The sequence below is a fragment of the Azolla caroliniana genome, unplaced genomic scaffold, assembly GCF_043228905.1.
Source record: "Azolla caroliniana isolate FFs.n. ecotype wild unplaced genomic scaffold, voAzoCaro1.0.p SCAF_1, whole genome shotgun sequence".
Taxonomy (NCBI): Eukaryota; Viridiplantae; Streptophyta; class Polypodiopsida; order Salviniales; family Salviniaceae; genus Azolla; species Azolla caroliniana.
In genome coordinates this window covers 31,885,637-31,903,059 of record NW_028230436.1, presented here as the reverse complement: position 1 = coordinate 31,903,059, position 17,423 = coordinate 31,885,637, and the positions used below count along the sequence as shown (strand labels likewise).

Sequence of the window (17,423 nt, the reverse complement as noted above, 5' to 3'; positions counted from 1 at the left end):
TGCATTTTCCACCAAACCCTAATATGTTTCCTTCATTTTCTGTTATTTTTTGGATAATTTGTGATTAAATATTGCTAATTTTCCTTGAATTATTTTACATATTTTTTGTTAAGAGAAATGGTTGTTGGATACCCATTTTGAGAGGGAGATGAATAGAGTGAGAAAACAATTTGGCACTTTAAAAAAATGTGTCAAAAAGCCTAACAACGATGTAGGACAATATAGCCTAATGGTAAAGAATAAAGTCTTGAGGACTATTAGGGAATGCAATAAATGATTGAAGGGAAACAAGTCTAGGAAAACGGTTCTACGGAAGATTGAGGAAAGTCCTAAGGACAATTGAAGAAAAAGATCTAAGGACGATTTAAAAAGCCTAAGAATGAGTGAAAGCGAAAAGTCTTTAGGAAGAATCAAGTCCTAACACGATCGAAAGAAAAAGGTTCTAACGACAAATCAGAAAACAATGTGGAAGGATGAATTATGAATTTAAAAATAACTTGATTTAAGTATGTAGTCCAAGGAAGAATGGGGTCTTGTTCACTTGTGGAAAAAGCTTCTTCACTTATGCCCTGTTTACAATGTCAACCCAAGAGCCTCAATGGCAATATCGACTTCCATGGACTCTTTCTTGAATATCAACAAATGTAATCATCATTTACAAAGTTCGATATTTGGTCTTGGGATTATTTTATTTTATTTTCCAAAAAAACACTACTTTGCATTAGTTAGCAAATAGAATACAACGGAGTTTACCCGAATCCACAGTGGGATCAACATATACAACTCGGAGGAACAACTCCAAAACTATCAAACAAAAACTCACACAACCTGTTGAAGTTGTCGCCTTCGAGAGTTTTTTCTTAATACTATTAAAGAAAATCCTTTTAAAAAAAAAGAATGGGGTTTTGACTATAGTTAAAAGAAGAAAACAAATTTTAGAATGATTAAGGAGAGTCCTAACAATGTACTTCGCATTAGATAGCAAAGTCCCAAAGACGTTTTAGAAAAGTTGGTAGCTTAAAACAACCTTAAAATAAAACTAAAGAGTCTCACTAAAAAGAAAAATTCACATTGAAAACCACTTTTTAGAGAACATGGCATGTGAGAATAACACTTCGTGAAACACCTCAATTTTGATGTACATATTGGGATTTCGTGACAAGGTGCATACCAATGGAATTGGTGATGTCTTTATTAGGCCATAAAAAATGAAAAAACTTGTTAAATGCAAATAAGTTATTCAACCTTAACATAGACCAATGAGGAGCCAATAGCACCAGTAAGCGGAATGCTCTATATTCCAATTTTGAGTAATAGAATGAATAACAACAACAGAAAAATGATTACCATATCTATTGCTATACACATGCTTGATAGATCTATTGTTTTGATAGCGAGATAAAGGGATGGAAAACATAATATAATGTAAAATTTGGGGACAGATCCTACTTCCATTAGATGGACCTATTTCCATTGCTAGGATGCAGACCCATCTGACACCGAATGTTCCTGCAAATTATGGCCAATACCTGGTATATATGTTGTTACCTCGAACTTGGAGGTTAATCTGGCAAATGGAAGAAATCATATGAATTTAGATGGGTGACCCATTTGGAAGTGGACACAATGTGAGTTAACTTGCATGATGAATAATATTACGTGTGTCACTCCATCAATTGAAGGAAAACTAGAAGAAAAAAACAAATGCTGGAAAAGTGTAGGATATCATTTTGCTGATTATGAGCAAATTTTAGAACTATTTAGAGGAAATTGGGCTTACTCCTTTCCCAAAATAAAAGAATGTTAGGGTTGATGAAACATGGTCATTTTGGCATGTGTGGGCCATTTAGGTGAAAAGCCGATGTTGATTAAGGTAAAGAAACCATCCAATAGATGATGCTTGAATATGCATTGTGATTTCTCGAGACCATGTCTTCACCAAATCTAGATCCAACATTTCTCCTATACAACTGAGTTCATGTACCCGTTGTTGTAGTGAGATCAAAAGTTGTAGTGCAAAATGTAAGTCAATTAGACAAAAGGGAAATTGAAAAGACACTAGAACTCACACTAGGCAAACCATCCGGCATGATAAAGAAAACAAGAATCAACATGCTTTGTAGATCAGGCAAACAATCAACCTATTTGGGATGGAGCCAAAGTCTTGCACCCATATCATGAAATTATCCAATAAAAATACAGTTTTGTAGGATTGTCAAGTATTTAAATAGAATGATGGCGATAAAGACATTGTTTACATGTATAGGGGAGCTTTGAGCATATGCAAATTCATGGTAGTATTTAACAAGCTTTCAGTCCAGGAATAGGTTTCTTGGAATGATCTGATTGCATGATATGATGAGAATGGGAAATTTGATGAAGTGCTCAATCAAGTCTATCAAATGATGGATTCATGGCTACCCATTGTCTTACACAAGACCGGCTTGGGAAGGACAGTCACTTCCTTTCCATCAATTTGTATTTTGTAGTTAATATGCTTTTAAAAACTAATGGATAGATATGTTTTTTTGAAAAAGAAGAAGAAAATACTGATGCAAGCATACAGATTTAATAGAAAAAAAAGGAGTGAAACCCCTCATTAAACTCAATAGATACAAGATTATAGCTAGTTACAAATCACTAACAAAATAATCGTAATGTTGTGACAAATAGAAAAGAATAGGAAATAATATAACCTATATTGTAAAAAAAAGAAACATCCACTTGAGTGAGAAGACCAAGCCACAACCCCATTATTCATGATCTCTATCAAGCTTTAGAAGAGAAAATCCTTGAATGAACAAAGTTGACATTGAGCTCACTGTAGTTGAACAATATTTTATTAGGTTACACGTAAGAGAATTAGCTAAAGGTAAACGACATGAAATACCCTACCTTATAACAAGTAGTCAAGAATAATAATCAAGCAATATAACGCAAACCTAAGAAAGTTAGAGGGGTGGGACCCCATAGAATGTTACACAAGACTTTGAAATCCTAAACCTATCATGTCTGATAAGCGAACCCTGCCGACTAAGAATTTAATGATGATCTGGTTTAATCTTATTTCTACGTTACGAGGAGAGTTTGAAAGTCTTCAAGGGCTCTCTGACGCAAGTAAAGAAGCTAGAGCTTGTTTCCTTCTGAAATGGAGCGGTTCGTTGATGATGTAGATGGTGGATGGTAAAGCGAAGTGGAATTATCAACCACCACGGTGGTTGTTCCCCCCGAGTGTACTTAACATCTAGATGGGTGTTGCCCTGAGAAGTGAATGGAGGACATCTATGCTGAATTCTGTTTGTAGAGTATGCGTTCGGGTAATGCTATGCGCATCGAATGATGTGGTGTTTTGGAGTTGTTCTTTTGTTGTTTCATCTACACATATTACTTTATTTTGACATGCAAGATGGCTTGTAAGATACGAGTTGTAAATTATCCCTTGTACATTGCCTTAACTACTGGAAGTAGTTTTTTTTTTTTGGCAAAAACAAACCTATCATGTCTAATAAACATTGCTTGCCACAATTATTGGACAATACACCATCATCACCTCTAAAAGAAGACACACGACCACAAGTTTATTTTTTTCCAAAACAATATACTACATTAGTATTAGAAAACGCCATAAGGCTATATATACAAGATCTGCCACATATGCCCTTTATTTTTCTAAATTTTAACCATTGACTTAAATAAAGACTTTGGTGCTGAGTAAAACCAGTCCACCTTATTAGAAAATCATCTATAAAATATGTATACATATGTCCCAGATGACATGAAATGCCAAAATCTTAAGCTCCACTTGATGCATATTACCTTTTATACTGTCCAAAAAACCTATGAGATTATGCACAATCTTTGTTCAAATTCCTGAAATGATTTGGGCAGGTCTTTCATTCACATTTTGAAATACCTTCAAACATCAAGCCTTCCAAATATACCAAATTGTAATACTACTTACCAATTGCCATATTTGAGGTTTATCAATTTGTATTTGTGGATGCAAAGGTATCAATTTTTTTTCCATCAAACCATATCTCATCACAATAGCATTTGCATCCTCCTCTTGTTCATATACCATAGGTTTATCATGTTCCATGGCCCATAATACCGCACCCCATGTATACACTACTCTAAGAAATACTAGAGTTAATAATTTTATGATTCGTTTCCATATGTCCATAGCAAAACCACAACTCCAAAAACAATGTTTAGCAGCCTCTATTAAATCCGTATAGAAAGGGCACATCTTGTCTACATTTCCTTTTCGCCGCTCATTAACTGGTATAGCTTTATAAACCAACAACCAATGGAAACAAACAATTTTCCTACTCATTTTTATAGCCCATAGCCATTTCCAAAATTGTTCGAGATGTTGTGGAGAAAGTCCATTTTGTCTCCAAAAAATTGGTTCTTTCCATGATCTAGCACCTAATATTTTCCTACCAATCTTCATAGAATATTGAAAAAAAGGCACATATTTTATGTGATCTTGCACCCAAACCTTCCAATATAGTTCTCCAGGATCCCAAATTAATCTTGATATTGGTCTCCTTTCCACAATCCAAATCCTCCAAAAAGAATTCACCTTTTGAGGATCCTGGTCTCCAATTTGATCCATCATTTGCAATCACCCTCACTTCTTTATGCAAACAAAACCTCAACAAAATATTTTCCTTAGGTGTAAAGATTAACCTATCGTCATCTTGTACATAAAAAATCATATTCGACCACGAGTTCAAGTTGCAAATCTAGATATAGCCACCCTTTCCCAAGCCATATATTCATGTGTGGCCAAAATGGTGCAACAACACTAAATATAACAACAAAGTATGGCCTTTACACATCAAAAGACATGTTTCGTAAATGACTAAGGTAAAGCAACCCATATAGTAAGGTGGTCATCATTTACTTAGGGTAAGAGATGCACATGACCACATAGAAAGGCTTAAACAAGCCATGACAACTTATGATCTTTAGCAACAAGCATCAAGGTGGTTTAATGATGACTTATGATTCTTGGAGAAAGCAAGAATATGAACATGCCATGGATGTCTATGTCAATGAGCATACTATGGATGCCTATATTGATCGTGGATGAGTTGATAGATCTAGTGGGTTTTAACAACTCATAAACATGAACATACCATTAATATCTATATCAATGAGCATGTCATGGATGCATTTACTGATGAGATTAACTATTGGTAATGAACTCATTGCAAGTTTAGGGCTTGGATAAAGCAAGGAATATTGAACATCAATGTACAAAAAAGTATGTGTGGTTATTGTAGATACACATCAAATTAGCCATGAGGAGAGTATAAGGGAATCGGCTGGTATATCCAACACAACTTTTGTATTTCTTATAATTTTATAATACCATGGCGTATCTTTTTGTCAAAAAAGAAAAGAAAACAAGCATCAAGGTGGTTGAATTTGGGCAAACTTTGGATGAACACACCGAAAATAGATCCATACTTCACCTAACATATATGTAAAGGACTTCTTGAAAACTATTGGTCATCAATGAGTCAAACGGACTCCCATTAGGTAGTTGTTCCCATTCAAGCAAGAATAGATATTACATCTTTGAGTTAGTGGCCTCCATTATAAATGTGAAATTAAGGATAAAATGAGTAAATTCATGAATAATTTCATAAGTGGATTATATTAGAGACGAAATGGACTTTCTCCACAACATCTCAAACAATTTTGGAAATGGCTATGGCGTATAAAGATGAGTAGGAAAATTGTTTGTTTTCGATGGTTGTGGGTTCATAATGCTATACCAATTAATGGGTGGCGAAAAGGAAATGTAGACAAGATGTGCCGTTTCTAAAACAATTTTGGAAATGGCTATGGCGTATAAAGATGAGTAGGAAAATTGTTTGTTTTCGATGGTTGTTGGTTCATAATGCTATACCAATTAATGGGTGGCGAAAAGGAAATGTAGACAAGATGTGCCGTTTCTAAAACAATTTTGGAAATGGCTATGGCGTATAAAGATGAGTAGGAAAATTGTTTGTTTTCGATGGTTGTTGGTTCATAATGCTATACCAATTAATGGGTGGCGAAAAGGAAATGTAGACAAGATGTGGCCTTTCTGTACAGATGTAATAGAGACTGCTAAACATTGTTTGTGGAGTTGTGGTTTTGCTTTGCACATATGGAAACGAATAATAAAATTATTAACTCAAGTATATCCTACAACATTGTATACATGGGGTGCAATATTATGGACAGTGGTACATGATAAACCTATGGTATATGAACAAGAGGAGGTTGCAGATGCTATTGTGATGAGACATGGTTTGATGGAAAAAAATTTGATCCCTTTGAATCCACAAATACAAATTGATAAACCTCAAATATGGCAATTGGTAAGTAGTATTACAATTTGGTATATTTGGAAGGCTCAATGTTTGAAGGTATTTCAAAATGTGACTAAAAGACCTGCCCAAATAATTTCGGGAATTTGGATAGAGATTGTGCATAATCTCAGAGGGTGTTTTGATAGCATAAAAGGTAATACGCATCAAGTAGAGCTTAAGCGTTTGGAGTTTCATGCCATTTGGGACATAGGTATATTCTATAGATGACGTTTTGATAAGGTGGAGTGGTTCTACTCAACACCAAAGTATTTATTTAAGTTGATGGTTAGAATTTAGAAAAACATAGGGGATCGGTGGTATATCTTGTATGTTTAGCCTTGTGGTGTTTTCTAATACTAATGTAGTATCTTTTTTGAGAAAAAAAAAGTGGATTATATTAGCAAATGTTCCATGATTTTCTCAAGCATGTGATGAGGCCATCCCAATAATCCTAGTCGTAAGCTTGACCTACCCCACAAATTGTGTTTCAAGCTAGGAAACCTAGGCTATGTGCTTATGAGAGAAAATGTTTGTTGTAGTACATATTAGGGGTATAACAAGGGGCATGAATGCAAGCAATTATAGTAGAGGCGCTCACAAATTTGCGAAGGATATAAAGCTATTGTAGCATATTGTAATCTAAACAATGCCATTATAGCCAAATTGACATTCCACTAATAGTTAAGGCAACGACACCCATAAACTAGAAAGTCTTAGTATGATTTTCTCATGACACTATTTGTGAAGGTTGTGTATATATATATTCAAGTTTTTTTGCTACAAAGAAGAAGTTGACATAAATTTGTTGCTAATAGTGTCTTCAAGATGGGCATATGGGTAGTTACAAGAGCCCAAACAAGTGGGGCTCAAAGCTTAGAAAAGTTAGAACAAGGGACATAGAAGGAAAAGAATCACACACAAGTCAATCAACCCTAAATCCTTGAGAGAATTTCAAAGAAGGGTGACAATCAAGAAGTAAAGAAGAAACATGAACGAAAAACACAACCCCCACACTCGATGGGCATGGCCTAGGGAAGAGATACAAAACACGAACAAAAACATTACCCCTTTGATGGAGAGTGAGCAAGCAAACACAACACAACACAACATAGAAGTGACGTCCTCGGGAGTGTTTTAGAGGAGGCGGGAGGGTCATGCTCCTTCCTGGGGATCGGGAACACCAACTAACCTAGGCTAAACATGCACCAGATAGACGACAAGACAATCATGACCACCGTAGCATGCTACATGTGTGAAAGAAGAAGAAGAAGAAGGTGGGTGAGGTGTCGTGTGTCCGCTTGGTGTGAACGCGTCCAATTAAAGCAAGGCAGCCCTATCCATGGCCAGAAACGCAAATAAAGCAAAGAAGGAAGGGGGGCTTACAAGAAAGGAAAGTCAGGAAAAGCTTAAATACACAGAAAACCAAAAAGAACGAACTACGAAAAGAATGGCCAATCTCTGCGCTCTGCTTCTTCCTCTGTTCCTGCTCTTCTCTGCCTCCTCCTCTTCTAGGGTTTCTTCTTCCTCTCCTTCGCAATATGATGGATTCTCCTCTGTCATCGGTCAGGCGGAACGACTCATACGGGACCTGAATCTGGTGCCTAAATTCGCCAACACCCTCTCTCGCTATCGATCCGATGTATCTTCTTCTTCTTCTCCCAGGTCTGCCCTTGTTGAAGAGAGAATACGGCTATATGTGGAGGGAGAATCTGAATCTTCCATTTCCAGAGAGGAACTTGGCCACCATGCTGGCTATTTCAATCTTCCCAACACTCATGATTCCAGGTTCAATCTCATGTCCTTAGATGTTTTTTATTTTTGTGAATTACTTCAGAAATTTTGCTCTTTTGAGGTATTAAGAAGTTATCTCTGTGGATTTTTCTTTTGGGTTCAACCCAGCAATGTTGTTCTTTTCATTTGTTGATCAGATGTCTTATTGTTTTTGTTCTGATTTAATTCAGAAATGATTTGTTTTATGTATTCGCCAGATGCTTGATGTCTTTTGCACTTGTGTCTGTGAATAGATGCTGTGCTTATATCTTTTTGTAGGTGTTGTATATGAGCTCTGACTATTTTGCATATGTATGTGTGCATAGAAGTTTTGTTATGAGTCTTTCATGCAGTGTATATAAATGCGTCAGCTCCTCATCTATCTTATGATATTTAGTTTGCTGCATGACCCCGAGCAATAAGTATATTGTGGAAATCATTTTATGCCTAAGTTGTTGTGGATGAAATAAGATGTAAAATAAATTTATATGAATATATACCTTTTATGCTAAGAAGGATAAAAGAGATGGCATTGAAGGGAAACTGTATATGGTAAGAAGGATAGAACAATATGGCGTTTAAGCTCAATATCTGCAAATAAAGGTATATGCAAGTAACGTTTATGCCAAGAACGATATTTATGGCTTTTAATCCAATTCAATGCTTTCATGGATAGTTATATGTAGAAGGCATGGCGTGTGAATTTGTTCTCAAGTATTTTCAATTTCAATTGTAAAATTTAATCCGCCTTACCATAATTATTTAAATACACCATAAATCTATAATACTATCTTCATATCTTTCCAATGATTCATCAACCATTAAATAAGGGGTTTCTGCTCATTCTGGTGCTCATGGTAAGACTTCTCTTTGGCAGAATGTTTTACTTGTTTTTTGAGTCACGTGAGAACAAAGCTGAAGATCCAATTGTGCTTTGGATGTCCGGAGGGCCTGGATGTAGCAGTGAGCTCGCATTGTTCTACGAGAATGGTCCTTTCCAGATAACAGATAATCTCACTCTCACGTGGAATGAACATGGGTGGGACAAGGTATGTTGTGCATATGTTATTCTTTATAGTTTCTGGATGAAAATTATTTACTTACAATGAGTGAAATTTCATGTGCAGGCATCTAGTATTATCTTCGTGGACCAGCCTGTTGGAACTGGTTTTAGCTACAGTAGTGACATTCGTGACATTCGGCACGATGAGAAAGGAGTGAGCGAAGATATGTATCATTTCCTTCAGGTATTGCAAACTTTCTTTATTTTTATTATACACAGTATATATGGCAGAAATGAGGTATTGAAAACTTGTGGCTTGGTTTAGGCCTTCTTTGAGGCTCATCCAGAGTTTGCTGGAAATGACTTTTTTGTAACTGGAGAGTCGTATGCTGGGCACTATGTACCTGCTGTAACTAGTCGCATTCACAAAGGCAACAAAGCAAATGAAGGATTACATATTAATTTAAAGGTATGAGATTCATTATCTGGAATTGTGACTTGGCAATTTTAGTTCTGGTTTGACATGCAGATAACTTTCTCAATGGTAACTGAATTATGAGAGAATGTCTATTTAGGGGTTTGCTATTGGGAATGGTCTGACAAACCCAAAGATACAGTACGAAGCATATGCAGATTATGCCTTGGAAATGGGTCTCATCACCGAGAATGACAAAGAGAGAATAAGCAAGACATATCCTATTTGTGAAGAGGCAATAAAGCTTTGCGGTAATTTATATATTTTTTGTGACGTATGATTGAAGTTATGACAGCTTGATATTTACAAAGAATGTGGCTAAGAAGTATTGCATACAGGTAATAAAGGAACAATCACATGTGCAGCTGCTCAAATGGTTTGTGGGTCCATTTTCACATCAATTATGTCCATAGTTGGGAATATTAATGTAAGTGCTCTCTGGTTTTAGGATATCATGACTTCTCGGGTTGTTCCCAACATCTCTATAACTAAAACACCCTGCTTCTTTAAGTTGATTTATTTGGTGATAACTTGTTCCACCTTGGTTGTGGATATAATGTGTTCAAATCCTCACATGTGATTGCTACATCTTGTGTAAAACATGCTATGTGTAACTGTACAAGGTTATTATAGGGCGTAAAACTTGCTACTCCCAACAGTGAAAGGTTGGAATTGGAATTATTCTTATCTAAAATATATTAGTATGAGCTTGTTTGAATATGTTGGTAAGGGTTAACCTTTACATGTGACACAAAACCTCTACTGTCAACCCCAGTACGCTAACATGAATATTTGAACGTAATATAATCAAATTATGTTCCAAATGTAGGATTTAATGAAACAGATGCTATCCTTCAGTGTTTTGTAAATCTTGGGTGGTTGTGTTATTTTTGCGTCGTGTTAAGAATGTATAATATGGTTAAAAGTAAAAATGTAGGCGAGGAACACAGATCTTGTCCTTCAGTGTTTTGTAAACCGTGATTTGGTGGTTTTGTTTTTTATACCTTTTATGTGAGGAATATATAGTTGGAAAGGCCTTGTGCTATATTGTTAAAGTTTTGTGCCTTTATCTAATTTAACATTTATGGATAGTTCATTATATCAATTGGGTTAATATCGGGAAATCATGTGTTGCTCGAAATCACATAGTTCATTACTTCTTTTGCAGTACTACGACATTCGCTCGAAATGTAGCGGAAGTTTGTGCTATGACTTCTCGAAGATGGAAACATATTTAAATCAGCAGGCAGTGAAACAAGCACTGGGGGTCGGTGACCGTGCATTTATATCTTGTAGCCCGCTGGTATACAAGTTCATGATAATGGATTGGATGCGAAACCTCGAGGTTGGCATCCCGGCATTGTTAGAGGATGGAATCCAACTTCTTGTGTATGCTGGTGAATACGACCTTATCTGCAATTATCTAGGTATGTTCTGGGATGTTAAGAACTCTTTAGGTATGGAATGTTCGTCGTGAATAGCTTGTAAAAGAGCTATTCTGCAATTTATATTTGATATTTACGAATGCGAATAATTCCTTATGTATTGGATGCTTGCCTTAAAATAGCTTGTCAACTTGTATTGGATGCTTGCCTGCCCAAGCTTAAAATAGCTTGTCAACTGGATAAGGGAATGCTAATCTTTATTTATTGAATGCTGGTCTTACCAGGCAATTCTAGGTGGGTCTCAGAAATCGAATGGTCTGGTAAAGAAGGCTACAATGGTGCTTCTGATGAGCAGTTCACTGTGGATGGTGTGGAGGCTGGGATATTTAGGAATCATGGGCCACTAACCTTTCTCAAGGTATTATATTTATTTGATATAAATTAGATGTTTTGCTTTTGGTTATTTTGAGGGCTTTGTGTTTGCTGAATGATTGAAGTGGTTCATGAAATCCTTAGGTTCATAATGCTGGCCACATGGTGCCTATGGACCAACCCAAAGCTTCCTTGGAAATGATCAGACGATTTACACAAGGCCGTGCATTGAATCAAGAGTTTGTTTCTTCCTTGAAAGAGGTTGTTGATTGAGTCAATTCAGTGCATGGAAGGGTTTCGTAGCCATTGGGAAAAGATGGTTCCTTAAAACCACAGTGCGATTTATAAATACTATTTTCTGCTCATGTACATATAACTTATGGATTGTTCTATTTGCTTTTGCTGATTGCACTGCTTCAAATAACTGAAGCAGTAGCATATGTTTTCTTTCTATTGCAGTCCTTTTGTATGTATATATACACACATATATTTATATCAACATATCCTGTTTAATAATGTGCAGTAATTTCCTGTTGAATAATTGCTTTTATGATGAGGTTCTAGTGTATTACCTCTTTAATAACTCAGATGTAATCGATTTACAAGTTATTTAAGATGCCATTTTTAGTACTTAATTATGTTGGATATTTTTGGCTTTTCATTCAAATTTAAATTCATCGATAGGTGAATATAGCCTGCTCCATAGTCCTTTTACACAAACCTGTCTGTCTTCTTCTCCATAAGCATTTATAGTTTTATTGCTACTGAAGATTCAATTATTTTCTTTTAAGCAAGTTGCATTGCTATTTAACGTCATCATAGGGCCTTAAAAAGTTGTAGATAGGGCATTAAAAGTGGTCATAGGAGAATACAATAAAATCAAACGTGATTCTTATAAGAAATATAATGCATAAGATTACGAGTTTTGAGATGGTGAATTGGGTTGGAGGCCTTTTCCATGTAGAAATGTAGCCAATATGTACGAAGTTCAAAACATCATTTTCAACGTTTGTACCTAGGTAGATGGAGATGGATGGCCACAAGCTAATGAAGAATTTTGTGTGTTGGTGGTCTTGTAAGGTAATGCACAAGCTTTTTGTTGGATGAAACATGGTACGTATATGTATGTAGAAGGGGTGTTAGGGGATACAAACATGAGTTGTTTGTGGTACATAGGAATGGATACAACGTAGCAAACAATTCAATATGTATAATTAGCATAGAGCTATTATAATGTCCCAAGAACACATTCTTATATTATGATGACAAGTGATGTAGACCAAGCATGAGACAAAGTCTTCTTATATTATGTTGACCTCAAAATGCTTCTCCTTTGTAAGGCATTATCCTCATATAAGGCCCATACATGGTTGTTGGGACTACAAGCTATTGGATAGCCCCAACTGTTGGGACCCAAGAGGTTGGGACAAACCATGGTGGTGCCCCTCATGGGACTTGGGCGGCAGCTGTTTGGTGGGAGTCTCAATAAGGTTTGGGATTTTGTATTAGTTGGGACAGATTGGGGACACGCCACAACTACACTATTAGTTAGTGGAGAAGCGGGAGAAATTGATTATGGGCAATGAATGAAATGCCATAGAAAGAAGGAAGGAAAGGAAGGGTGTCATTGGCATTGGGCGCGTCTCTTAGATCTTGGACCATTAACAAATGTGTGTGTGTGTGTGTGTAAGATGAAAGGAGGAGGAGAAGGAAGACATCGAGTGGAGATGTCCAAACAAAAAGACCCCCAAAATGTCCACACAAAATTAACATGTCCCAAAATGTATTAAAGAAAAATTGGGAATATCTACTGGCCACGGCCGTGCCTCCTAGGATCTCTCTTTCTCTCTCTTTCTCCCAATTCAGAGATCCTGTTTCTTCTTCTTTCCTCTCTCTGTGTGTCTGTGTTTTCTGCTTTTAAGCCCTATTAAGGTCTAAAACGATGGTACGAAGCATCACATGAAGTCGAAGGAAACACAAGACGCTTCTTCTCCCCTCCCTCCAAGACAAGGTAACCTTCCCTCCCCTCCCCCTCCCCCTCCCCCTCCTTTCTCTCATGTGTTCCATTCATTTTCCGATGCTTTTTTCTGTGTATATTTGCGTATAAATTCATAATAACATTTTATTTTTTCTCTCTCATTCTGATATTGTGCCAGTAAAGAAAAGACAATGTCATACTGTGAAAAAGGTTAAAACACAAATTTCTCTGTAATGCACCTCGGATGCTAATGATATAAATCCGCTTCCTTTGTCATGTAAAATAGGCTGTTTGTATCTATTGTCTTATATTCTGCCCAGTTATATATGCGTAACAGGTTAGTTACATAGTTTATTTATACCCCTCCTCAGTCCCTATGCGATTAATCTGTTTATATCCAATACAAATGAGTTGTCTATATCTGTTATCCTTTGCACTTGCTATGCAAAAATGAATGCTTGTATCTTATGCAAATCCTTTGCAAAAAATGGGTTGTTTGTATCTTACGCAAATCCTATAGGAAAGGGCTGTTTATATCTATTATCATTTGCAAAATTGCTTGTTTATTTCCAATGCACTATAGGCGATTTGCATATTATGCAAATCCTATTAAAAAAGGATTATTTCTATTTTCTGAAAAATTGGCTGTTTATAAGCCATTCAAAACAGGGGGATTCTTATGCAATATGAGCGGTTTCTTTATCCATACCTATGCAAAATGGGTCTGTTAAATCATATAAAAATCCTATGCAAATGGCTGTTTAGTTATACGTATCCAATTTATATGCCATTGCAGTAACATTAGGTTGAATTCATTGGTGCTTTAGTTTTTCTCTCTATTACTTTGATTTTGTATAACGTGTCATGAAATAGCGAGTATGGGAAACCTTAATCTACCATATTATATAATGACACAATTCAATCATTGAAACAATGATGATTTCTGATGTTGTAGAATATGATGAAGCTGCTTATTAATCTAGTAATTTTCTACAGAAAAATGTAAGAGGAATGTAATCTTAGAAAAACCTTTCCTGCAGACTTCGTGCCTTTGGTACAATCTCGCTCTTTTTGAAAGCAAAAACAAAGGAGGTTATTACTATTCTTTATAAAGATGTTTAAGAACGCATTCCAGTCAGGGTTTCTCTCAATATTCTACAGTGTTGGGTAAATACCATCCAATCCATCATAGATCGTTATGGTAGATAACTACTTTACCACAAATAAGTATTCCTATTCTGACTATCTGTATATGTTGTTTGGAAATCCATGGCAGGAGCAAGCCACTTCAAATCTGGGATAAACAAGGTATGCTTTACAATAAATGTAAAAGTTAAAACAAGTGGAAGTTTGTTGGTTTATCCAAGTTAGTTTACTCAATTATTTAGAGTTCGGGGGTACTAGTCAATTTTATGAAAGATTGCTGTGTCTTGAGAAAAGTTTTCAGAGCATTCAGTATATATTTCAATACCTTTGTTGGTTTTTCGTTTTTAGAAACTTTTCAGTGTATTTAGTTTATTTCAATAGATTTGTTGTTTGATTGAACGCATTTTTCCATAGTGTTAGTTCATACTGAAGTACATGTTTTTGTTGGGTTTTTTTCCCAAAGAGTATTTAGGTTAAAAAGAAACCGGTTTTCTATAATTTCATTAGATTTCATGTGTAATGAAGGAACCGATCTAGTGGAATTTTATCTAAAGTTTTTTAGGTGTCGTATTATTCCACTGCAGTTAAGAATGGTCATGTAAAAAGATTGACAGATGAAGATATCCAATCTTGTGTGGTGGAAATCATGGGTACAAATGTGGCTACCAATTACATATCAGCCCCACCAGATCCACATGGAACTCTAGGAATTAAATTGCCATTTCTAGTCATGATAATTAAGAATATGAAGAAATATTTCTCTTTTGAAGTGGAAGTGCTTGATGATAAACACTTGAGACGCCGTTTTAGAGCTTCAAATTATCAAGTAAGAAACATACCCATAAAGACATGGCTCCTGTAAACATTGATAAAACACACACACACACACACACAGTCTTTATTATATCTGTCTGTTTGTCTCTCTGTAGTGGACATATAATCAAGGCTCTCATAATCGTGTATCCTAGCATGCAATGCCAACGGAATGGGTTTTCAAACCCTTTTGTTTACATATATTTTACAAACATAAGGTGGCCATTTAACAGATATATACACATATTGAATAGGAAAAGGAAATGACAGATATATACTTTTGAATTCACAAGATTGTATCCATTTTAAGGTCATGAGTTTACACATGTACAATTTTGTTATTTATGATCCTTCTTTATTGTCATTTAAGTTATTGCTTTCTTTTCTCCTGAGTACTTAATTTGATGTGATGAAACTCGTGAATGATAGACCTTGACTCGTGTGAGGCCTTTTATATGCACCATGCCGATGAGGTTGGATGAAGGATGGAATCAGATCCAGTTCAACCTTTCCGATTTCACACGGCGTGCATATGGTACCAACTATGTTGAGACTCTTCGTGTTCAAGTCCATGCAAACTGTCGCATCCGCCGCATTTACTTTTCTGATCGTCTCTATTCCGAGGATGAGGTTCCCCCAGAGTTCAAATTATTTCTACCCATTCAGGTATTGATAAAAGATATGTTCATGAATTGTTGTATTATTAACACACTGGTTTTGCATTTTTAGTTTAGGTACCTATTTTTCATTATTCTTGACCTTCAGGTCTTCTAAAATTATTACATATCATTATATTAGATTATCCCATTCTTACCCTAAACATTTATTTTTATAGGAAACAAGAGCTATGGAAAATGTATACAACACACATGAGGCTCCCGCTCCTGTTTCTGTCAACAATGTTGGAGCTTAAAAGAAATGTTTTGAGTTTGCTTGGAAGCCGATTATTTTTGTAAAGAAAAAACAAGATTGGGTGAATAATACAAATTCATATTTTCATGATGTTACATTGAGTTAACACTAGGCTAGTTTATTTCGCAAATAAATGTAATTTACAACTGCATGCTTTAATCAATGCTCTCTCAGTCAAAGATTGAGATTCAATTTGTAAGCCAAAAAGCTTCAAGTAAAAAGTGTGCTTGGTTCATACCTCCATTAGACAAAAGGATGATTCAGTTTCCTATAATGTTCTACAATAATAGAAATCGTTATTGTTTAAGTGAGGTATCTCTTCTTAATTAAAAATGAGTGATAGAAGCAAGATGTAGTTGTGGATGAACAAAGGGACTTGTATTCAAGGAAAATGTAATATTAATGAGTAAGATGGTAAAATATTTGAATCTTGCACACATGAAAACATCAAAGGAAGCTTGTCAAGTGGATAAAAACTTATAATAATCGTGAAGGAAGTCATGTTATGCTACAATGTTCAAATGAATTGTTATTATTGAATGGAATTATGATTGAATTCAATGTCATTGGAAACATGAAATAAATAACATTGGTGCTTGTCCATTAATCATAGGTTAAACCGTTTGTAGCTCAACCCATATACATAGTAGGATGTGGTGGTGGACAGTTACATTTCTTGATTATTCATGGTGCTTGTTAAAGTTCTCAATGCTGTTACGGTTTTAACGACATTGGGACAAATGAAGCATTAGAAGTTTTAATTAATGTAGATTAAAAAAGTATTTGCATGTGAAACACAAACCCCTTGTAAAAAGATGCACAAGAATAGTGTGAACTTGCTTCTCACTGAAATATTGTGTTACTTTTTTCATGAAAAAAGAGCCTTGTCACATGGTAGAATACAACATGATATAATAGTTTTCCCATTGTTCATGAAGAGACCAACTTTGATCTATGAGATTGAATAATCATATCATCTATAAGTGACTCCTTACTAAGGAGGGTTACTAGTAACTACTTGATAGTAAAAACTCTCTGGGAAAATAATGCATACTTCTTCTAAATTACCTTCTATCTTGAGCATGCGACAAGTGATATTCATCTTCAACTAACATTTCATTGCATACCTTTTGCATCTTTATATGCCATTTCATCTTTATACGCCTTTATGCCATAGAATAGTAGAAAGTGCTTG

The 17,423-nt window shown here is 35.5% G+C and overlaps 2 protein-coding genes across 2 annotated transcripts; both read left to right on the top strand.

Annotated features, from left to right (window-relative positions):
* Positions 1-7,790: 7,790 nt before the first annotated feature.
* LOC147869777 (serine carboxypeptidase-like) lies at positions 7,791-11,891 on the top strand. Its single transcript, XM_087333025.1, has 9 exons — positions 7,791-8,159; positions 9,022-9,193; positions 9,272-9,391; positions 9,473-9,616; positions 9,723-9,873; positions 9,961-10,049; positions 10,791-11,049; positions 11,292-11,425; positions 11,524-11,891. Exons 1-9 carry the CDS (start codon positions 7,822-7,824, stop codon positions 11,650-11,652), a joined length of 1,536 nt encoding a protein of 511 aa, XP_087189151.1. The 5' UTR covers positions 7,791-7,821; the 3' UTR covers positions 11,653-11,891.
* A 1,383-nt stretch (positions 11,892-13,274) lies between these two features.
* On the top strand, positions 13,275-16,321 carry BUG22 (cilia/flagella-associated protein). The gene is made up of 6 exons (XM_087333014.1): positions 13,275-13,390; positions 14,398-14,524; positions 14,634-14,665; positions 15,088-15,329; positions 15,746-15,982; positions 16,152-16,321. Exons 2-6 carry the CDS (start codon positions 14,472-14,474, stop codon positions 16,227-16,229), a joined length of 642 nt encoding a protein of 213 aa, XP_087189140.1. The 5' UTR covers positions 13,275-13,390; positions 14,398-14,471; the 3' UTR covers positions 16,230-16,321.
* Positions 16,322-17,423: the final 1,102 nt, after the last annotated feature.